General features: G+C 40.5%; 1 protein-coding gene across 1 annotated transcript in view; it reads right to left on the minus strand.

Moving 5' to 3' along the window:
* The window catches only part of LOC139393932 (glutamate receptor ionotropic, kainate 3-like), a 120284-nt gene that overhangs the window by 43510 nt on the left and 52047 nt on the right, over positions 1-24727 (minus strand). The window contains exons 2-7 of the mRNA XM_071142109.1: positions 9916-10089; positions 9234-9491; positions 8734-8915; positions 5079-5132; positions 1654-1824; positions 566-709 (exon numbers count right to left, since the gene is read on the minus strand). Of these exons, the coding sequence (XP_070998210.1) occupies positions 566-709; positions 1654-1824; positions 5079-5132; positions 8734-8915; positions 9234-9491; positions 9916-10089 (983 nt within the window). The remainder of the gene's footprint in view (positions 1-565; positions 710-1653; positions 1825-5078; positions 5133-8733; positions 8916-9233; positions 9492-9915; positions 10090-24727) is intronic.

Genomic DNA, 24727 nt, shown 5'->3' on the forward strand with positions numbered 1-24727 from the left:
AGGGAGAAAAAAAACACATAACTGCTCATCATTATGATCGACTGATATGCCTCCCCCCCCCCCAACCAGAGCCCTCAACCTTTTTCTCCACGTGGTGTCTGTTGGCAATGATGGAGCTACTGATAGAGCTATGGAGCTAACACATTCCCCTCATTTATACTCCGGGCTCTGGCCTTGTGTAGTTCGGTACACTTATTGTGCACAGAAAGGCGCACCAGTTTCCCTTTTCAGTGTAAACAGGACACAATGACTCACTGTGAGTTTGCCATCTGTGAATAGGTTATGAATACAGGGAATTTAGCTGGAGAGATTACATTAACACAGCTTTGAGTAGTTCATTACTTTGAGACACTATTCATGAATAAGAGATTCACCCAGATAACATTGATTTTGTCTGTAAGATGTGTGTGCCATGATTACACAATGTTCCTTTCCTCTCCAAATGTAATTGCATTTGTCAAGTGGATTCAGAGACCAACAGTATGGCATCCACGATATCCTAATATGGTTGCCGCACACAAGATCAAACATCAACATCAAATGAAAACAAAACGCTCAGCATCACCTCTTTGATGAAGTTCATAAAGCGCCCGCCGAACCTCCAAGGCTTGTGGCGGTGGCACTGCAGCGAGTTGACCGTCATCTGTGGTGCGTGCTGGTAGGAGACGGACACGATGTGGACCGCGTCGTACGTCAGAGCAGCATCTGTCTGGAATAAAGGGGGACATTATTTCAGCTGACGGGCTGTGGACAAGGGGAGTCCACTCCCTTAGCACCAGTAGCAGCAAAAGTGTTTGAGAAAAAGCTAACAAAGGGAAATCAAAGCGCTCAGATTTTTCTTATTTCCCAGATAGCATGCCCGAGAAAGTGAGCTCAATTCCTTTTGTAAATATGGATATGAAGCTTTCCAGGCAAGTAAGACGAAATTAAAGGCAGCCCACCTTGATGTTTGTATCTCATACGGAGTTCCGGGAGCAATTAAAAGTGCATACTACACAGAGCGAGTACACTCCGTTCCATAAAACCCCTCCTTCTCCATACAGAAATAATGAGACCTGTGAGAGTGCCGTGTGGGTGTATCCGAATCCCAGTCAAATTTTAGGACAAGATAAACAAACAACGAGGGATTGCAACAATATAAAATTCAATGTTGAATGTACCACGCGCATGTATAACTCTTTATCTCCCATTAGCGGCGCTCGCTTATTAAGTTAGAGCGTAAAAGGAGGCTTTATTGGAATATCAGGGATGGGATTTGTGATTATTGGATTTAGACCATTGTGATGGGATTTGAGAATGATTATGAACTCCCCTGAATACATTGAATGAAGCACTTCAGAATTTAGTAGACTGTGACCCTCCTGCTTCCAAGCGCTTCTTATCTGACATTATGATGATAATAGGACCCAATAGTATCACCATTATCATTATTATTAGCATCATTGGTGGTACATAGTAGTAATAGTGGTAATACGACAGATTGGACTATAATGTTCTATGCATGTTCTTCCGAAATGTTGTTAATGACATAAAATGTTGAGAGCAGGGCTGGTGAAAGACACACAGTATATAGATATCAATATGATGTCTTTCATGCTGATTTTTAGCATACTATCAGCCTCAGAGTTCCACAACAGAAGACCAAAAGCATACCGTCATGATCCCTTCCAGGAGACCCGAGTCGGGCTTGGGAGGTATCTGCCTCTCTTGGGACCACTTCTCAACGATGGACGCCACCTGAGGGTTGTCCACGTTGAGGATGCGGAAGCCGGTCATGTTGACGCCACAGAAACGGTAGGGCTCCAGGTCGATAGCCATGAGGTCCTTCAGAAAGAGAGGGATGAAACAAAGAGTAGATGATCTTGTTCAGCTTTGGACGGCTGGGATTGGGGCCTCATTGTTACTGCTAGAGAAGAGAGGATAGTAAATGGGAGATGTATTGAAGTGAAATATAGGACTGAGCTTTGAGCCGTCTGGAGGATAAGGGTCTGGTGTTTTGAGTGTAGTGTGTGCCTCAGTCAATGAAACCAAACACAAGGCGTTGGTGTCAGTCTCTCTCAGTGTGGTTAAAACCATTCACTAAGTCTCATTCACAGAGGCATTTTGGTATGGTAGGTAGGTTCACTTAAACTACTAGATGGGAAACCATGTCAAAAGGTTGACCTTAACATGGCATTACAAATTGACTTCCTCCAATGCAATTCAACCTGAACCTTCATGACTATACACAACCCCAACTGCAAGTATGAACGAAACCCTTTAATGCGAATTACCATGATACAGAGGGACCAGGTAAAACTGTGCTTTGATACTTTTATTATGTCTCTAAGGTTTGTGTTAGCTGGTTGTTGTGCAGAAGTAAAACCTGAAGGCATGACCTTTTACTTTGTGTTCTGCCGCTGTGGCTTATCCTAAATATTCCCTGAGTAAATGAGGCAGACGACATTCATCGCCTGAAAGGGGAACCACTTCATCTGCTGGATCCAATTAATAATGCAGCTGCTACAGTCCCTCCGCAACCCATAAGCAAACACAGATTTCTCTGAGCAACTGTAATTTCTAGGGCAGCCATCCCGGCTCAAGTGTGAAGTCACATGTCGACACATATCGTGCTGGAATGTGCCACGGGGCCTCGAAAAGACATTTGGAGGAACATAATAGATATTTCATTAGCACCCTGTGGGGTTAGTGCTGGGGGAACGGGAGCGTGTAAGACACACGCTGAAGACCGCTTGCCTCCAGAAACAGAAGAAAAAAAAAAATCTCTCTCCACAAGCAGTAGAATTCATATGGCACTAAATGTATTACCATGGAGGATCAAAAAAAAGTCCCGGTTGTACTAAATACCATTTGTGGGAAACCATTTTCTTCAGGTTATGTGCACCAGGTTTATTGCGAAACATTACAAGTTCCCTAAAAAGAATGTTCTGACAAGAAGTTGTGATGTAAATTATCTTATAACTCAGGCACACATTCAAACAGCCATTAGAATATTGTGAGTTGTTGAGGGCAATGTCAACTGTTGCGAAGTATAAAATATCCTATAAAATACCAGCAGGTGATGGATTCGAACTAAACGTGCAACATTTATGAGAGTTGCATTAATCTTTGAATTCAGTTACTTGACTGGGAAAACTCTGAAATTCTGAAAACTACAGTTGTCAATCAACATTAGACATACAGTGCCTTCAGAATGCTCCATATCACTGACAATACACTAAAACAGGAAGTAAAGGAAGGTTCTCAGATTATTGGAGATAAAGGGCTGAAGCTATGACAGCCTCAATTCAGAGGACAAGGCTGCTGCTATATTACCCTATTACCCATTATTCTGGTATTACCTTTTCACGCTCTAATAATTTGGTGTCCCCAGGATGATAAACATGAACATTATCAAGGGGAACATTGTTGCCCTATATGTATTCATCATTTCAGGTAGAATCTTTGAAATGACCAGCAAGTCATTTAAGAACAAATTGTTATTTACAATGACAACAGTGGGTTAACTGCCTTGTTCAGGGGTAGAACAACAGATTTTTACCTCGTCAGCTCGGGGATTTGATCCAGCAACCTTCTGGTTACTGGCCCAAAGCTCTAACCACTAGGCTTCCTGCCACCCTGAAATCCTATGTTTTGAGAAATGTTATGTACAGTATCTGCAATGCAGCACTCAAGTCAGGCAGCTGTTATTTAAAATAGATACTAAGCTAAAATGCATGTCTGTATATTTTATATCATATTTGAAGTACTCGACCGTCAATAACTCAACCAGTTTCTCTCACACAGACAGTGTGACAGACACAGCCTTGGGTACTATTAAAACGCTTGTTGGGATAGGCCTACACAAATGACGATGCATGGCAGAACGATGCCGTTGCCATGCTGCCGAGCATGAAAGATGACACGCATCACACCCAGCCCTGTATGTCATATTGTCTTATCAAAACAGACTGGCCAAGTCCATCATGCTAGGGCCTGTCTAGCCCCCATCCTCCTGATTCCCAGTGTGAGTGCGTGTTTGCGGGCGTGTGAGTGTGTGCGAGAGAGATAGAGACAGATAGCGAAAGAGAGAGAGAGAGAGACTTCTGCCCAATAGGAACACATACAGCACCATCACCATGGGGACCACTGTATTAATCCTGCCCTGTCCTTTTGTCACCAGACAGAAAGATTCAATCTGTGCTGCCCAGCCTTGTACTCTGCTGGGAGCAGTGAACAGACTGGGCACAGGACCCAATAACGCACCCGAGGGAGGTTGTCGTCTCCTGGTAATGTGTTTCGGTATTGTGAGTTAGTGTTTCTGACGTCCTCCAAATTCAATATGGCAGTAGGGGATATTCAAGGTGGAACTAGGAATAGTTTGTTGATGAAAGGACACAGGATGTGCATATACAGTATAACCCTTGATGAAAATGTCCTGAGCCAAAGTCTTACTCGAATTGTGGTGTGACTCAAATGTTTTAAAAAAAAGAAGGTAAACACCTGTGCTTATTTTGAACAAAATGACATCTAGCTAAAAGGGGCCATTAGACTACAGCACTCAAAAGGGTGGAAAGGACAAGGCTGCACTAACTGAAAAATGCTTGTGCATGTTCTACAATCAAAACACTAACGTGTTAGTGTTCATTCAATAGGTTCAATTTTGGGGCAGCAGAGCAGCCTAGTGGTTAGAGTGTTGGACTAGTAACCGGAAGGTTGTAAATTAAAATCCCCGAGCTGACAAGGTACACATCTTTCGTTCTGCCCCTGAACAGGCAGTTAACCCACTGTTCCTAGGCCGTCATTGAAAATAAGAATTTGTTCTTAACTGACTTGCCTAGTTAAATAAATCCATCATCTACTTCCAATATGTTGCCTTTGTGCTACCTTTTGAAAGACTTTAACAGCGATAGAAGTGTTTACAGGTGGCGGATTATTGAAGACTCCATTACGCTGCCAGTTAGTCAAACAAAATTGGTATTGTGTACCGGATCCAAACCCCCATCGGCAATTAAGCGGCATTCATCAAAACAATCTAATGGTGGGGAGATGGGGGGGAAAATGTGACTCAATTTGCATTAGCAAGCATTGTAAATTACCAGAGTGGTGAAGATGTAGTGGTAGTATTCTGTCATCATTCCCATTGTCTGGGCCTGTAGGGGGAGAGAGAGGGAGAGATGAGGAGGAGAGGAATGGAGAGACAAGACAATGAAGAAGGTCACTGTGTCACACTGGGGTAATTTGCAATCAATATCCACAGTCAAAACAAACATTGGCAAGCAAACGGCGAACACCATTGAAGCTGTTCAGGAGCAATGGGAGAAAAGCCACAGGTCTTAATGAGTGTATTGACCATCGCTGTGTGTCGTCGTTGCCAAGTTCGTGATGCTGTTTTTGTTGCAATTATGGCGCCATTGGATAATAAAGTAAAAGCAAGTTGTGATTCTAGCTGCCTGAGGGCTTTTTCGACACCATGCATTTAAAGGGTTTGCAATTGTTCTGATCATGTGACTCCTTCCCTGGAGAAAGGAGGCCTTCAATCAAAGAAGTGAGCAGTAATCTGTTCCTCTTATTTCACCACCCCCCCCCCATCATAACCACCACTTGTTTCACTCAATCTACATTCAAATCTTCTACGTTCCCATGGCGGCAGTATTTCCTGTTTAATTGTACCATCTGTTGTGAAGAATACCCAAGGTTATGCAAATAAGTTGCTGTGTTTTTTGGAAGTGGAAGTCTCTTCTCCATTTACCACACCTACCGACTACAAAGAAAATGAATGACACTATCAATACCATAAGATGTCAGAAGGGAAAAATGATTTTCAACGCATGACAATTTTTTGATATAGGATCTCCGCTATTGTTGGATGAATACCTGCCTATGGAAAGTATAGCGCCCAAATGTTATTTTCATTAAATGGCTGGGAGTAGAGCGTATGATTTTTTATACAGTGGGGCAAAAAAGTATTTAGTTAGCCACCAATTGTGCAAGTTCTCCCACTTAAAAAGATGAGAGAGGCCTGTAATTTTCATCATAGGTACACTTCAACTATGACAGACAAAATGAGAAAAAAAAATCAGAAAATCACATTGTAGGATTTTTATTGAATTTATTTGGTAGAAAATAAGTATTTGGTCAATAACAAAAGTTTATCTGAATCCTTTGCTGGCAATGACAGAGGTCAAACGTTTTCTGTAAGTCTTCACAAGGTTTTCACACACTGTTGCTGGTATTAGAGCCCATTCCTCCATGCAGATCTCCTCTAGAGCAGTGATGTTTTGGGGTTGTTGCTGGGCAACACGGACTTTCAACTCCCTCCAAAGATTTTCTATGGGGTTGAGATCTGGAGACTGGCTAGGCCACTCCAGGACCTTGAAATACTTCTTACGAATCCACTCCTTCGTTGCCCGGGCTGTGTGTTTGGGATCATTGTCATGCTGAAAGACCCAGCCACGTTTCATCTTCAATGCCCTTGCTGATGGAAGGAGGTTTTCACTCAAAATCTCACGATAGATGGCCCCATTCATTCTTTCCTTTACACGGATCAGTCGTCCTGATCCCTTTGCAGAAAAACAGCCCAAAAGCATGATGTTTCCACCCCCATGCTTCACAGTAGTATTGGTGTTCTTTGGATGCAACTCAGCATTCTTTGTCCTCCAAACACGATGAGTTTTTATCAAAAAGTTATATTTTGGTTTCATCAGACCATATGACATTCTCCCAATCTTCTTCTGGATCATCCAAATGCTCTCTAGCAAACTTCAGATGGGCCTGGACATGTACTGGCTTAAGCAGGGGGACACGTCTGGCTCTGCAGGATTTGAGTCCCTGGCGGCGTAGTGTGTTACTGATGGTAGGCTTTGTTACTTTGGTCCCAGCTCTCTTCAGGTCATTCACTAGGTCCCCCTGTGTGGTTCTGGGATTTTTGCTCACCGTTCTTGTGATCATTTTGACCCCACGGGGTGAGATCTTGCGTGGAGCCCCAGATCGAGGGAGATTATCAGTGGTCTTCTATTTCCTAATAATTGCTGCCACAGTTGATTTCTTCAAACCAAGCTGCTTACCTATTGCAGATTCAGTCTTCCCATTCTGGTGCAGGTCTACCATTTTGTTTCTGGTGTTCTTTGACAGCTCTTTGGTCTTGGCCATAGTGGAGTTTGGAGTGTGACTGTTTGAGGTTGTGGACAGGTGTCTTTTATACTGATAACAAGTTCAAACAGGTGCCATTAATACAGGTAACGAGTGGAGGACAGAGGAGCCTCTTAAAGAAGAAGTTACAGGTCCGTGAGAGCCAGAAATCTTGCTTGTTTGTAGGTGACCAAATACTTATTTCCCACCATAATTTGCAAATAAATTCATTAAAAATCCTACAATGTGATTTTCTGGATTTTTGTTTTCTCATTTTGTCTGTCATAGTTGAAGTGTACCTATGATGAAAATTACAGGCCTCTCTCATCTTTTTAAGTGGGAGAACTTGCACAATTGGTAGCTGACTAAATACCTTTTTGCCCCACTGTATATAACCTGCAATTTCAAAGTCACATTAAAATCTGTGTGTTTTGGGTCCCTCACCTGACTCTACTACATCCTCATCAACCTCATTTCATTGGCCTCCATCTGTCTCTCTTTCCCCCGGTGGCCGAGCCACTTAAAGAAACGTGACAAAAAGTGCTACCAGGATGGAACCTTCGCTAAAGGGGTCAGCGCTTTTTAAGAGACACCTGGGATATAGCTCTGGGACAGGTCCAGACAGAAGGTCTGGTCCTGCCATGTTTTCCATTTATTTTCTCTACACCTGGAGGGGGTGATATGAACTGACGAGGGGAGGTTGTTTTAGATGAGAACACCAGACAGGCAGCAGAGTGCAGACAGACAGGTAGAGAGCAGGGCATTGTGGGGAGGCCAGGGACTATCAGCAAACTCCATATCAAAGTTCAAACGTAGGGTACTGCAGAAGTATTGGATTAGTGGTATACATGTCTATTTTTAAAGAGGACTTTATAAATACAAGATACATTTTTGATGCAACCTCCATTATCCTACTAAGAGTTGCTGAATATCTCTTCGTCCTCAGAAGAGTCATATCTAACAGAAGGGGTATGACGCATAAGGCCAGCAATCTTTTGAATATATTATTTTGTTTCAACCATCAACACATTTTTACCAAATCAAACGTAAACTGAACTACTTATGTCAAAATGCATTTGTATTACGTTCTTGGAAAGCCATTCATTGCCTCAAGAAGACATGTCTCCTCATCACATGCTGTAAATCTGTGATGGTCTATATTTTGCAGTTTATTGGTCTGATATGCATCTGTAACCACTGTATGCAGATTACAGTGGAAGAGACATGAGCCAAGTTCAGCAATTTTCATCAGAAACCACAGTATGGGCTTCAATATCAATATTAATATCAACAAAGTGTTCCTGGTGTGTGAGTTAGAACATCAAATGACAGCATTTCATCTGTGGTGTAAAAGGCAATACATATCATGGCAACCAAAAGAAGCACAGAAAAACACATATTTACTTTGAAAAACAGATTTACATAACTCAATTTTGACACTTACAATACCGTTTTCCAAAAAAGCAGAACCATTTTTTCCTAAAACAATATTACCGCTTTATAATAAGCCCAATTCCAGAATGTATGTCAACGCAGAATATGATTTTGATATTGTCTATAGCTTCGATCAGTTAAATTATGTCAGCTCTGAACAGTGCCAGGCAGTGCCAGTGAGGCTCTCACCTGCTTAAGGATCTGTGCAGCCATTTCATGGCTGCAATCGAAAATAATGCGAAACTCCCGTCCTCTCTTCATCTCCTTGAGGAGAGGCCTGGTGTCCTCACCGTCAAGAGGGAGCTGGCGAATTTTTAGCCTGATGTTATACCTGGAGGGGGCCATTATCAGTTCCTGTAGTCTAATAAGACCTTTAGGAAACAAACATCAGAAAGCTAACAGCCACGCACAACATTATTCAACTGTCAACACACACATATCAAGAACAATTAACAAAATTAATATGTTGCTTCTTGTAAAGTGTCATTTAGTTGTTTGGTGGTTGATCTTACACATTTCACATTTATCAGACAAAAGTATCACAATTCAAAAGTATATACTGTAGAGTATTACAAATCCTAAGTTTCCGGAAAGCTTTGTATCGCTATGATTGGACTTAAGCTGATCTCAGTACTACGAAGCTTTCGAGAAACTCACCCCCCATTAGTTAGAAAACGTCATACTCCCACCTGTACTGTCATCGTATACGACCGTGGCTGTTTTCCACTTCAGGAACTGCACCAAATCCAAGATGCCGTAGCTGAGAGAAGAGTAATCCGGGTATAGGTTGGCGTAAAATGTGTCCCTGTTGTCCATAGGGTGATGTTTCCATCGCACCTGGATGTGTGGCACTTCCAACGCATTGCAGATGGACTGGACGGCGTTTGAGGACGAGCTATGTGACGGCCCAAATATTGCCACTACACCTAAAGACAGTTGGTCACAGGCTAGAATGGCAAGAACAGAGAGAGAGTTAACTCTAGGAAAGACAGCATATCATGTCATGACGTTCAACAAGTGAGATGAAAAATGTATTTGGTGAATTATCAACAACAAAAAATCTATGGATAATTTTGTCACCACAAAAAAAAATGGTTCTAGACTTATATGTCTACTAGAATAAATCCTGGTTTCAGAGTGCAGTTAATGAACTAACATCAAACAAAATACCACTATTAAAAATCTAAAACAGCCAAGTATATAATAATGCACTATGAGTTAAACTAATGAAACCCCTTGCCATAAAGACTTGCAATAAACCTTTAGGTTGATTTGTTATGGTCTGCTGTCATCCAATGGCCTTGCTTCCATCCATTCCACAGCGTGGCCATTGGCCGTAATCCCTGGGCAAACAAAGTGCATGTCACTCACCTTTTCTCGACGCTTCAAAACTGTCGTAGATATTAATCCTCTGTATGTCGTACGTTAACGTTGTGTTGGGCAATAAAGTCCTGTTTCTGTTGATGTTGTTCACTGCAAATTTAAAGGCAAGCTCTTCTGGGCTGACGAGCGGCACTGGTCCCTCTGTTTGTTCGAAAATCCCCCCTGAGAAAAAGGAGACAGTCACATTAGCTCAAGGCCAACTGGTCTGGAACACAGTTGTCTGAAACTACTGCCAAAATTCTTAAGGGGTTTTGCACTAAACACTGGCAGTGGACTAGATTGTGTACATTAGAGCGGGCATTAGATTTGCTCTGTAAACAGACAGAAAGCCACACTCCATTTCAGGGAATGCTGTGAATACCAACAGCAGCTTTGATATCTGCTGCAGTAATGGAAGAGAGTGGGGAGAGTGGAAAATGGCTCCAAAAGAACAGGAGCTCAGCTTCTTCTTTACTCCGTTGTCCTTTTAGTTCACTTTAAAACAAAGGTGGATCAGATAACTTGGAGTAGGTACTAGACTACTCAGGTATAATAGAAAATGTTGAATTAATTCACTATTACTATCACTAAATTTAGCATGTTGTATTTGGGACCCTTGGTATTGCCGTATTGTATCAGTTAGATATGAAGAGCATAAGTGTATGTGTAAAAAAAAAAATCTAACTAAATACGATAAACTTTTTCTTATTTTTATTTAAGAACACCAATTAGAGTACATCTCGAAACTTAAACAACATGAGTGTGCATGTACAGTTGAAGTCAGAAGTTTACATACACCTCAGCCAAATACATTTAAATTCAGTTTTTCACAATTTCTGACATTTAATCCTAGTAAAAATTCCCTGTCTTTGATCAGTTAGGATCACCACTTTATTTTAAGAATGTGAAATGTCAGAATAATAGTAGAGAGAATGATTTAATTCAGCTTTAAGTTCTTTCATCACATTCCCAGTTGGTCAGAGGTTGACATACACTCAATTAGTATTTAGTAGTATTGCCTTTAAATTGTTTAACTTGTGTTAAATGTTTCGGGTAGCCTTCCACAAGTTTCCCCAATAAGTGAATTTTGGCCCAATCTTCCTGACAGAGCTGGTGTAACTGAGTCAGGTTTGTAGGCCTCCTTGCTTGCACACACTTTTTCAGTTCTGCCCACCAATTTTCTATAGGATTGAGGTCAGGGCTTTGTGATGGCCACTCCAATACCTTGACTTTGTTGCCCTTAAGCCATTTTGCCAAAACTTTGTAAGTAGTCTTGGGGTCATTGTCCATTTGGAAGACTCATTTGTGACCAAGCTTTAACATCCTGACTGATGTCTTGAGATGTTGCTTCAATATATCCACATAATTTTCCAACCTCGTGATGCCATCTATTTTGTGAAGTGCACCAGTCCCTCCTGCAGCAAAGCACCCCCACAACATGATGCTGCCACCCCCAGTGCTTCAGGGTTGGGATGGTGTTCTTCGGCTTGCAAGCGTCCCCCTTTTTCCTCCAAACATAACGATGGTCATTATGGCCAAACAGTTCTATTTTTGTTTCATCAGACCAGATCATTTCTCCAAAAAGTACGATCTATGTCCCCATGTGCAGTTGCAAACCATAGTTTGGCTTTTTTATGGCGGTTTTGGAGCAATGGCATCTTCCTTGCTGAGCAGCCTTTCAGGTTATGAGATATAGGACTTGATTTACTGTGGATATAGATACTTTTGTACCCGTTTCCTCCAGCATCTTCACAAGGTCCTTTGATGTTGTTCTGGGATTTATTTGCACTTTTCACACCAAAGTACATTCATCTCTAGGAGACAGAACGCGTCTCCTTCCTGAGCGGTATGATGGCTGCGTGGTCCCATGGTGTTTATACTTCCATACTATTGTTTGTACAGATGAACATGGTACCTTCAGCCATTTGGAAATTGCTCCCAAGGATGAACCGGATTTGTGGAGGTCGACAATTTTTTGGCTCTGATCGATACACCTTCCCATCAATATCTCAGTGTTTTCCCTGGAGAATCAGCACCTGTGGTCTACTGATACCTCCCAACAAGCCACTGCCAGTGGTCAACGGAATCACAGACCTCTGCTGCTACAGTGCCTTCAGAAAGTATTCACACCCCTTGTTGTTTTTCACGTTGTTGCGTTACAAAGTGGGAAAACAAAATCACTATTATATCATGATTAGATAAGTATTCAACACCCTGGGTGAATATATGTTAGAATAACCTCAAATCAAATGACATTGTATTTGTCACATACACATGGTTAGCAGATGTTAATGCGAGGGTAGCAAAATGCTTTTTCTTCTAGTTCTGTCCATGCAGTAATATCTAACAAGTAATCTAAGCTAAAAATTTCACAACATTACCTTATACACACAAGTGTAAAGGAATGAATATGTACATAAAAATATGGATGAGCGATGGCCGAACGCCATAGGCAAGATACAGTAGATGCTATAGAGTACATTATATACATATGAGATGAGTAATGTAGGATATGTAAACATTATTAAAGTGGCGTTATTTAAAGTGGCTAGTGATACATTTATTACATACATTTTTCATTATTAACGTGGCTAGAGATGAGTCAGTATGTTGGCAGCAGCCACTCAATGTTAGTGATGGCTGTTTAACAGTCTGATGGCCTTGGGTTTTTCAGTCTCTCGGTCCTCGCTTTGATGCACCTGTACTGACCTCGCCTTCTGGATGATAGCGGGGTGAACAGGCAGTGGCTCCGGTGGTTGTTGCCCTTGATGATCTTTATGGCCTTCCTGTGACATCGGGTGGTGTAGGTGTCCTGGAGGGCAGGTAGTTTGACCCTGTGATGCTTTGTGCAGACCTCACTACCCTCTGGAGAGCCTTACGGTTGTGGGCGGAGCAGTTGCAGTATCAGGCGGTGATACAGCCCGACAGGATGCTCTCGATTGTGCATCTGTAAAAGTTTGAGTGTTTTTGGTGACAAGCCGAATTTCTTCAGCCTTCTGAAGTTGAAGAGGCGCTGCTGCGCCTTCTTCACCATGCTGTCTGTGTGGGTGGACCATTTCAGTTTGTCTGTGATGTGTACGCCGAGGAACTTAAAACGTTCCACCTTCTCCACTACTGTCCCGTCTGTGGATAGGAGGCTGCTCCTTCTGCTGTTAACTGAAGTCCACAATCATCTCCTTTGTTTTGTTGACATTGAGTGTGAGGTTATTTTCCTGACACCACACTCCGAGGGCCCTCACCTCCTCCCTGTAGGCCGTCTCGTCGTTGTTGGAAATCAAGCCTATCACTGTAGTGTCATCTGCAAACTTGATGATTGAGTTGGAGGCGTGCATGACCATGCAGTCATGGGTGAACAGGGAGTACAGGGGAGGGCTGAGAACGCACCCTTGTGGGGCCCCAGTGTTGAGGGTCAGCGGGGTGGAGATGTTACCTACCCTCACCACCTGGGGGTGGCCTGTCAGGAAGTCCAGGACCCTTTGGCAGTGATAACAGCTGTGAGTCTTTCTGGGTAAGTCTCTAAGAGCTTTGCACACCTGTATTGAAAAATATTTGCCCATTAATATTTGAAAAATTATTCAAGCTCTGTTGAGTTAGTTGTTGATCATAGCTAGAAAGCCGTTTTCAAGTCTTGCAATACATTTTCAAAACTGTAACTAGGCCACTCAGGAACATTCTTGGTAAGCAACTACAGTGTATATTTGGCCTTGTTTTTTATGCAATTGTCCTGCTGAAAAGTAGGAATTTGTCTCCCATTGTCTGTTGTAAAGCAGACTGAACCAAGTTTTGCTCTAGGATTTTGCCTGTGCTTAGCTCTAATCCATTAATTTGTATTATTTTAAAAAATCCCTAGTCGTTGCTGATGACAAGGATACCCATAACATGATGCAGCCACCACCATGCTTGAAAATATGAAGGGTGGTACCTGATGTGTTGTGTTGGATTTGCCCCAAACATAACGGTTTAAATTGAGGAGAAAGTTAATTTCTATTGCAAACAGGATACATATTTTGGATTATTATTCTGTACAGGCTTCCTTCATTTCACTCTGTATTTATGTTATTATTGTGGAGTATCTACAATGTCTTTTATCCATTCTCAGTAACCTCCTATCACAGCCATTGAACTCTGTAACTCTTTTAAAATCACCATTGGTGAAATCCCTGGGCGGTTTCCTTCCTCTCCGGTAACTGAGTCAGGAAGGGTGCCTGTATTTTTGTAGTGACAGTGTCTATTAATACACCATTCAAAGTGTAATTAATAACTTTGTCATGCTCAAATGAATATTCAATGTATTTTCCCCCCATCTGCCAATAGATGTCCTGGTCTTTGTGGTTGAATCTGTGCTTGAAATGCACTGTTTGACTGAGGGACTTGTATGTGTTAGGTACAGAGATGGGGTAGTAATTTTAAAATCATGCTAAACATTATTATTGCACACAGAGTGAGTCCATGCAACATATTAATAAGCAAACTTTTACTCCTGAACTTATTTAGGTTTGCCATAACAAAAGGCTTGAATACATATTGACTCCAGACAATTCAGCTTTTGAATTTGTAATTAAGTTGTACAATTTTTAAAAACATAATTCCACTTTGACATTATGGGGTATTGCGTGTAAATCAGTGACACAGTATCTCAATTTAATACATTTTAAATTCAGGCAGTAACATCAAAATGTGGAAAAGGTCAAGGGGTGTGAATACTTTCTGAAGGTACTGTATTTGCAGTGGAAACGGAAGAAACCAAGCCCATTACGCTACCACAGGACAGCCTCAGAGTCACGTAACTTTGAGGCTGTCCTCATATGGACACCATACACTATTTATGACTGTGAAACCCCCTTTGATTCCAAGGGGATGTGATTACTACATTAAAGTAATTGCTGGAGTATATACTAAGTTGACTGTTAAGAGGATAAAATGTGCATTTCTCGAAAGCACTTTTACAAATTTAATAAATAGGGAGACCTGCTCCTTGGGAAGAAATCCAGGGATAATTTGCATCATCCTTTTTCACAATCCTGCCATATGCACAATGCCTGGGCTTTAATGTGTTAGGAATTTCCAGACGCATCAAATAATGAGGAATAAGCAGCTCAGTTTTGATACCACAATATCCACACTAATAAACAAAGGGGCATATTATTATTGAACACAGAAAATAAGCACTCCCGGTTAAGCAATGTAATGCATTTTATGACTGAGGGTAAACACAAATTGAGATGCAACTTTAGATTTGGAATTTGTTCTTGTGAACCTCAGTCAATGGGCTTCAGATTAACATGTTGACTCTTCTTAGTCTGCCTCACAAAGGCCCTTAATTCATCTCGTGGGTTGTAGCCTGATGCTAAATAACAGGCATCTAATTGCAGCTCCCTATTTTCATAATTTGTCTCTCATGAACATTTTGGGAAATCAGCTGCATTTAAAAGCTGCAATAGTTCACTCTAAAAAAAAACAAATGAACAGCTGTGTGTGCGAAAAAGCACGAGCCTAAACTATGACCTTATAAAGAAAAGTTTGACATTACATAACCTTGCATAATGTAAAGCCATAGTACGTGTCCTGAACTCCTTCGTGAGGCGTATGTGTGCAATACCAGGGACTTCATTAAAACAAAGCACTAGACACAAGGTCAGACCCTAAAATAACATTTCCCACCACAACACTGCATCAATTATAGCAAACACAGGTCCATTCTAGTTGTGTCCACTTTTGCTTCCGAGGCAAAACACTGTAACACTGTTGACCTGGTTTATGTATAATTATGATACCTGTTGGGGTGAGGGTAAACATAATAACATTGTTGTTATATTCCACTTAAGACTATAATTGACTTGTTTTGTGTTGTACAATTGACATTTGTGTTTGCCTCTTGTCAGTGCTGCTAAGCATGAAGCAAACCAAAATTCACAAATTTTCCCAAAATCCTGGTTGGGGGATTCCCAGAATCAGGAGGGAATAAGTAGGAAATCTAGACCCGTCTAAACAGGATTTCACAGATTTTATTGACTTTTCCCAGAATTTTTCAACCCTAGTCCTGAGGATTCCATCTGAGTATGTCTGATTTTTACCAAATCAAAATGAAAAATAGATGGGAACATTCAGAGAAATGCTCATCTTAATCCTCTGTATATCACATCAATTTTATTTTATTTTATTTTACCTTTATTTAACCTGGTAGGCAAGTTGAGAACAAGTTCTCATTTACAATTGCGACCTGACCAAGATAAAGCAAAGCAGTTCGACACATGCAACAACACAGAGATACACATGGAGTAAAACAAACAGAGTCAATAATACAGTAGAAAAATAAGCAAATGAGGTGAGATGGGAGGTAAAGGCAGAAAAAAGGCCATGGTGGCGAAGTAAATACAACATAGCAAGTAAAAAACTGGAATAGTAGATTTGCAGTGGAAGAAATTGCAAAGTAGAGAGAAATAATGGGATGCAAAGGAGCAAAATAAATAAATAAATACAGTAGGGGGAGAGGCGACTAGTATGAAGCGAGGGCCAGCCAACGAGAGGTCGCAGTGGTGGGTAGTACATGGGGCTTTGGTGACAAATCGGATGGCACTGTGATAGACTGATAGAAATAACAAAGCTGTGGTCTTAAACCTGTTTGTTGGTTACTGTAGATCTAATTAGTAGCTTGGCTAGAGCAAAAAAAATCTGCTTGGAGTAAAATTGGGAGAGGAAATAGCAGGTCCACATTGTACTGGTTTCTCTATAAACCCTCTTTCCAATATAGCCTACCACACATTGTGCTGATTCGCATTCACCATACTGCCAGACAGAACCATGCCAAGGCTAAACAATAACACAATATAATTTTGCTCTTGGATAAAGGTATGCTAGCCCATTGAATTTCTGACTGTAGCTCCTTTGTACTTTTTTTCTCTGGTAGGATTCCCAATCTGCCTGTGAATAGCGTCCCTGCTCCCTCGATCTGTGAAAGCACTTTGCGATACAATGAGAGAAAAGATGCAAGCAAACAAAGACCGTCACAAAGCACCTGCAAAAAAACTGTAGGTTTGGATAATAGAACAGATTTTAGCTGTAATATGTTCCTCTTTAATGACATGTAACACACACCAACTCTCTCAATAGCCAGGTATTGGCTATGACATTTGGTGGCAGTGACGGGATCTGAGAAGAAAGTGCAACTCATGTGCTGTTTAGAGAGCTGAAGTATCAGAAAGCTTGCAATGATTTCCAATTCACGGAATACATTGTTTAAGCGTACCCACAATTGCACATTTGATCTTCTTACCCAAATGAGAGATCATTTTTAAATTGATTGTACAGTCGCTATACTGTGTTTGTTAACTGTACCCATTCATCATCCGAATGCAAGCACTCAATCTTCAGTAATGTTTTAATGGTTTAATGATGCATTAACTACCCCTCAGAACCACTAATACCATAACAAACAAATGTTCCTGCTCACATCTATCCATCTGTTGGAATTACAGAGTTGTTCAACATTTGTATAGTCATCTGCCTAAGTTGATAATGTAACTGACCTTATATCAAACCACTGAGACCTGGGACCTATATAGCACAAGTCTTCAGATTTAAAAAAATAAATAATTACTCAGCACACAACTTCAATTCCCCGAACCACCTCCACAAAATGTGAAAATGCATATCATTCGTTCGTCTTAAAACAATTACTTGACCATATGATACCAGTTGGCTGTGGTTGAGGCCCACAGACACAGTACGGCTTGGCTAGGCTGGTTAATGTAATGCATTACACTTAGTGAAGTGGAAGACTTTCAATATTACATAAGTCATGAAAAGGATACTGATAGGAGTACAGAAATCAATAGGATTCCTACCTAGATGACAACGATACACCTCTCCCAGGAATATAGGGAAAGTCATTTGTCTTTGTATTGGAATGACCATAAAGGGACTGATGTGACTCCTGTTGCAAATTTGCCCAAATATCCTGTTCACCCATGAGATGAAATCTTGTTTAACTTCTCACTGTCTTCACTGTCTGTACCCTGATTCTGCAAGAGCACTCAAATGAATGCTTTGTAATGGGTGACAGTTTTACAAAGCATCTTATATCATCATAATACATTTAATTTGGCCCCATATCATCTTTAAGTCCATAATGAGAAAAGGGGTTTTAATTAAGATCACCTTTTTTTGACTCGGTCTATATTGAATATACACCTAACTCTGCTTATTTATTTGATTTAAAAAAATTGGTTTTATTGTCACATACACCAGATAGGTGCAGTGAAACGTGTTGTTTTACAATGTCAGCCATTTTGGCTCAGGTATTTGAACCAGCAACCTTTAAGTTACTGGCCCAACACTAACTGATAGTAATACTCTTGTAACCTTATAATGTTGTGATATCTCCTCCGTCACAGGCCTGTCAGGAAACGAACACATTTGTAAAATCTAATTTTATGCTCAAGTGGTTCGGCTTCTGCAATTTATCGCAGCTATCGCTTACTCCCTCTTCTCCTTCTCTTCTCCTCCTCTCTCGCCACCCTCTCTCACTTTCTCCCTCCCTCTCTTTCCCAGCTTAGCGTGGCTGTGTTTTGATCTCATTATCGTTCTCAAACATCCACACCGGATAATCTGTCAAGGTCAGGAGCCTGCACTCGGCTTTGCATAGGGCACCTCGGTCCGAATTATGAGGATGAGGGTCGTTCTCGCAGTAGGAACTGGACTGAAGAAAATTTGAAAGAGAGCAGCCCAGAGCAGTCAAAAAACTGATTTTACTGTGTTTTATATATATTTCCACACTATGAGGTTGGAATAACACTGTGAAATTGTGAAAATTATGATAACAACCTTTTAGTGCATGGATCATCAACTAGATTTAGCCACGGGCCGATTTTTTTCTGGAGAGGATGGTCGGTGGGCCGGAACACGATTACAAATAATTCGTAGACTGCAAATTGACCGCAAAGCCCAAACAGATAAGTTTGACTAAAACATAATCACTTCAAACCTTGCTTACATTTAAATACGATCACAAGTCTCTCTATTATGCATGGGAATACTTGAGAACAGATTTCTTAAATTAAAATCACTTGGAGCTGATTTATTTTTTACAGTCTCTTATGTGCAACATGCTCAGAAAACAACCCGCCACTTGGGGAACCCTGTTTTAGTATGAGAGCCGTTTGAAAAGTTTGGGAGTTTTGGCCTGCCTGGGGAGAACACAATGTGGTAAATGATGTAATAGACCAATAGAAATAGGGATCCAATTTTCCCCTCCCCACTCAGACCACTCCCAGACAGTCCCTGAAAAATGATTGCTTGAGAAATGGCCTTTTGCTAAGAAGTTATTTCTGTTTATTTTTGACCATTTTAATTGAAAACTATCAAAGTACGGTACTTAATTGTTATACAGAAATTATTTGCTACTGAAATTGGAACTTTACGAGACAGTACCTCCCTGTTTCACTCGTCCAACGAGAAACGTGCAAATGTTTACAGTAATGAATATCACCCTAGGCTTTTTCCAAAGGCAAGGAGACAGGTCCTTCAGCACATTGCTTAAGGAAGTGGTAACTGAAAGCACACAGTAAATGTGACTTGTTTCAGGAAACTAGGTGTATATCGTGTGTCACTACTTCACAGGAGAGCCATTTGAACATAAACATTTATTCTTTATCAAATTGCATTTTTTGTCAGAAATGCCTTCTGGAACATGTGCACTTTCATGTGCCTTAATTAATAACTAATGTGTATGTCATCTGTAAATATGAATAAAATTGTTAAATTACAAGCCTTGTAGAAAAAGACAGGGACCTTCCCGCTTGCCATGATTGGATGAGATAATGGATGGTCTGGACATGCCGAGTGATGAGTTCGGATTGGTCTGCCATGTAGCACACTTCTGTCTATAACATGAGCTGCTCAGTATGTGTAGGTAATCATTTTCTAACGTTTTTGAACGATATCACGAAGAACTGCAAAAGTGTTTTTAATGCTCTCCACTTTCTGGAGGGCCAAGTTTTGAAATCAGTGGAAGCAGAGTATGATAGCTAAGGAGATGGAGAAATTCTGGTGTTTGATTACAAATATACAGAGGGAGTCGAAAAAAGAACAAACAGAAGGCTGTCGTATTAAACACCTGTCTCCGGATTACATATTTAAACTAAGGGCAACCATGGCATCCATAATAGAGAGGGAGAAGCATTCATCCATGTATACCGGTAAGAGAGATTAGTTAGCTACATTTTCAGATATTATACATTTCTAATTTTGTCAGAAAGTATTTTTCATTGCAAGTTAAAGTGTACTGTTAGCTAGCTAACTAACATTATCTGACTGGCTCGCTAGCTAACGTTACATGTATGAGCTATGTAGTAATATTATTTATATCTCAGAGTCATTTGCATTGCTAGTTATAGCCTAATGTTAGCTAGCTAGCTAACACTGAACCTAGTTGGTTAACTTCAGCTACCTACAAATTCATGCATGGTAGTAACGTTATGAGTTGGGATTATGGTTCATTGTTTAGCAAGCTAGCTAGCTAATGTCCAAAGAAAATACTCCAAAATGCAAGTAACCATTATACGGTACTGTTTACACCTTCTGTATGCTTTGCATGTGGGAAATAAACTTAGATTTTATTTGATATAGTGTGCGTTTACCAGAGACGGTAATGTGAAGAACAACATGAAACAACACCAAAGTCAAATTAGGATAAATCGTTAGACCAACAAGACAGTGTCCATGTTCTAAAATTCTCCTGTAGAATGTCCTGCTTTTATTTTGTCACGTACAAAACAGTATGCTATTTTCTATAATTAGCTCGCCATTAACTTGTAAATAATGATCTTGTGAGTTTATTGTGAATGTATTTTCCTGTAATAATGAATAAAGTTAAGACATTGTCAGCTATATGATATGGTAATTATTAGAACTGGTTAGCCAGCTAACAAGCTAAAAATGAACATTGTTTAGAAATGTGCTTTTCATTGCCTGGTTTGCTAGATTGACAAATACTAAATTTGCTTTTGATCGGATGGGTTTATAGGTGTTAAAATTTACCAGTTATGCTATTTACAGTGCCTTGCGAAAGTATTCGGCCCCCTTGAACTTTGCGACCTTTTGCCACATTTCAGGCTTCAAACATAAAGATATAAAACTGTATTTTTTGTGAAGAATCAACAACAAGTGGGACACAATCATGAAGTGGAACGACATTTATTGGATATTTCAAACTTTTTTAACAAATCAAAAACTGAAAAATTGGGCGTGCAAAATTATTCAGCCCCCTTAAGTTAATACTTTGTAGCGCCACCTTTTGCTGCGATTACAGCTGTAAGTCGCTTGGGGTATGTCTCTATCAGTTTTGCACATCGAGAGACTGAAATTGTTTCCCATTCCTCCTTGCAAAACAGCTCGAGCTCAGTGAGGTTGGATGGAGAGCATTTGTGAACAGCAGTTTTCAGTTCTTTCCACAGATTCTCGATTGGATTCAGGTCTGGACTTTGACTTGGCCATTCTAACACCTGGATATGTTTATTTTTGAACCATTCCATTGTAGGTTTTGCTTTATGTTTTTGATCATTGTCTTGTTGGAAGACAAATCTCCGTCCCAGTCTCAGGTCTTTTGCAGACTCCATCAGGTTTTCTTCCAGAATGGTCCTGTATTTGGCTCCATCCATCTTCCCATCAATTTTAACCATCTTCCCTGTCCCTGCTGAAGAAAAGCAGGCCCAAACCATGATGCTGCCACCACCATGTTTGACAGTGGGGATGGTGTGTTCAGCTGTGTTGCTTTTACGCCAAACATAACGTTTTTCATTGTTGCCAAAAAGTTCAATTTTGGTTTCATCTGACCAGAGCACCTTCTTCCACATGTTTGGTGTGTCTCCCAGGTGGCTTGTGGCAAACTTTAAACAACACTTTTTATGGATATCTTTAAGAAATGGCTTTCTTCTTGCCACTCTTCCATAAAGGCCAGATTTGTGCAATATACGACTGATTGTTGTCCTATGGACAGAGTCTCCCACCTCAGCTGTAGATCTCTGCAGTTCATCCAGAGTGATCATGGGAATCTTGGCAGCATCTCTGATCAGTCTTCTCCTTGTATGAGCTGAAAGTTTAGAGGGACGGCCAGGTCTTGGTAGATTGCAGTGGTCTGATACTCCATCCATTTCAATATTATCGCTTGCACAGTGCTCCTTGGGATGTTTAAAGCTTGGGAAATCTTTTTGTATCCAAATCCGGCTTTAAACTTATATTAAACAGTATCTCGAACCTGCTTGGTGTGTTCCTTGTTCTTCATGATGCTCTCTGCGCTTTTAACGGACCTCTGAGACTATCACAGTGCAGGTGCATTTATACGGAGACTTGATTACACACAGGTGGATTGTATTTATCATCATTAGTCATTTAGGTCAACATTGGATCATTCAGAGATCCTCACTGAACTTCTGGAGAGAGTTTGCTGCACTGAAAGTAAAGGGGCTGAATAATTTAGCACGCCGAATTTTTCAGTTTTTGATTTGTTAAAAAAGTTTGAAATATCCAATAAATGTTGTTCCACTTCATGATTGTGTCCCACATGTTGTTGATTCTTCACACAAAAAATACAGTTTTATATCTTTATGTTTGAAGCCTGAAATGTGGCAAAAGGTCGCAAAGTTCAAGGGGGCCGAATACTTTCGCAAGGCACTGTATGACCACCATGCTGCTGATGTCATGCAGCCTGTTGTTTTTGTGTTTATAATTTTTCATAACGACAATGACAATAGAATGTTCATGATGTCACTGCGACAACTGTCTACAGACATATCGATAGACATTGTATAAACCAGCTTTATTCTTGAAATCCTTAGTTGTTTAGTACACTACCGTACTCAATCTGTTTAGCACATGGCCTCAGATAGGTGGGGCTAAGGCTTAAGAGGGTGTGAACGATGTTGAGTGGGTGTAGACAATGTAGAGCTCTCCAGAAGGTGTACCAAAACATTCAAAGGCCTTTTTCTCAAAAGTGAGGTGACAAGTTTAACAACTTTCAAAGCAGAATTACTTTCCCATTGATTCTCAACTGTAGTGTATGCTATACCATGTTCTAGTTCTGAGTCTCTACTTTTATCCAATGTAGCTACATACTGTAAGTCTGAATCGAGCCGGTCGGTCACAAATGTCTGAGGCCAGAACTTTATGCGCGGCTGGGATGGTGTATTTAAAGCTATGCTACACTGCATTACACAATCATGAGCCCTGGCCTTCACTGCTCTTGTTGATGTTAGCCTTTGTGCTGACTAACCACTGACTGTGCTGTGTACGTACGGTGGCACTTCAGGAGTTGAGTCAAAGGCTTCTTCCGAAAATACTTTTTTATTTGTAAAAAAATATATATCTGTGAGCGCGGACTAGACCTACTGATGTCCTGTTCAATTTGCAAGGGAGAGGGCGAAGATGAGAAGGAAGACCAGAGGTAAGCTTGCTACCGCTATAACTGATTTTAATAAAAACAATATGTTTTTTGTCAATAATGAAGCTATTTGTCAGAGTTATCAACCTCACAATAAGCCATATTTGAGTAATTGACTTAATTTACATGATGAGGAATCAGCTATGGAGAAGAACAGCGCATGGGTGCTGAAAGTAGGCAAATTTGAGAAGGCCTAATTTATTGAAATTCATCATTTTAACTTGGCTTTAGGCTACTAACAACAAGAGGGCTTTGTGTTGGAGCATATTTCTTCCCATTCAATAAATAAGAGGTACGCCTACCTGTTTAACAGCACCCCTTCACTGACTCTGAGATATTTAAGAGCTTGGTGTGTTAAGTTAAGACCAAATAGGGCTATCTTCTGTATTCCACCCCCAAAGGGTGGCTACTTTGAAGAATCTCAAATATAAAATATATTTTGATTTGTTTAACACTTTCTTTGGTTACTACATGATTCCAATTGTGTTATTTCATAGTGTTAATGTCTTCACTATTATTCTATAAAGTAGAAAATAGTAAAAAAAAACTTGAATGAGTAGGTGTTCTAAAACTTTTGACCGGTAGTGTATATATATATATTATTCTAACTCTCAACAGTAAGATGAGACCCAGACTGATAACTCAGTCTGAGTCTGAACTTACTGTTGAGAGTTAGAATAACAGAATACACAAGGTGCAATTTCGAAATTCAGTTGTTCATCAGATGTCACTCAATTAGTCCATGTCCGCAAAAAAAAACATTTTAATCTATTTTTTTAGATTGATAAATTAGTCTACCGGTCAGCATGGTCAAATTACCGACTGGGGTGGGGCCCATTGATCATCAGTTCTCACATAAAAAAAACTGCAAACCTTTGTCTCCACCCTACGAAATGTGTAGAATAGTAGGAAATTAGATCTGGGTATGCAGACCCACGAGCCACTGCAGCCCTTCATGATGAGTTCCGTTTTTTTGGGGGGGCCCATCAAAGTTGCCCATCCCTGATATAATCGATCTATAACGACGCTTTAGTCCGCAAGAAACAAGCTTTAAAATGCCGGGGAAAGACACACGATTTTTGGATACGTCTTTAAGACATTCAGAGGCTTCTCTACAACGTTCTATAGCTGAGGAGACAAAAAAAAGTATTTGCTTTTGAAGTCATGTGTGATTCTGTCACTGTCAACTGATGTTCCACATTACAACAGGCTATTAAACAACATATGACATGTAAATCAGTCAGGAGCGAGCCAGGTAGCCTAAGAAGGAAAGAAAATGAATTACTTTGAATACATTATTATCATTTCAAGGCTATAGCCTGCCATTTAAGAAATCAATTGTGAAGCATTTGTGACACGCTACAGGCTAGCACGAGCACTCAGCAT

Source organism: Oncorhynchus clarkii, chromosome 3 (assembly GCF_045791955.1).
Source record: "Oncorhynchus clarkii lewisi isolate Uvic-CL-2024 chromosome 3, UVic_Ocla_1.0, whole genome shotgun sequence".
In the NCBI taxonomy this organism is placed as follows: Eukaryota; Metazoa; Chordata; class Actinopteri; order Salmoniformes; family Salmonidae; genus Oncorhynchus; species Oncorhynchus clarkii.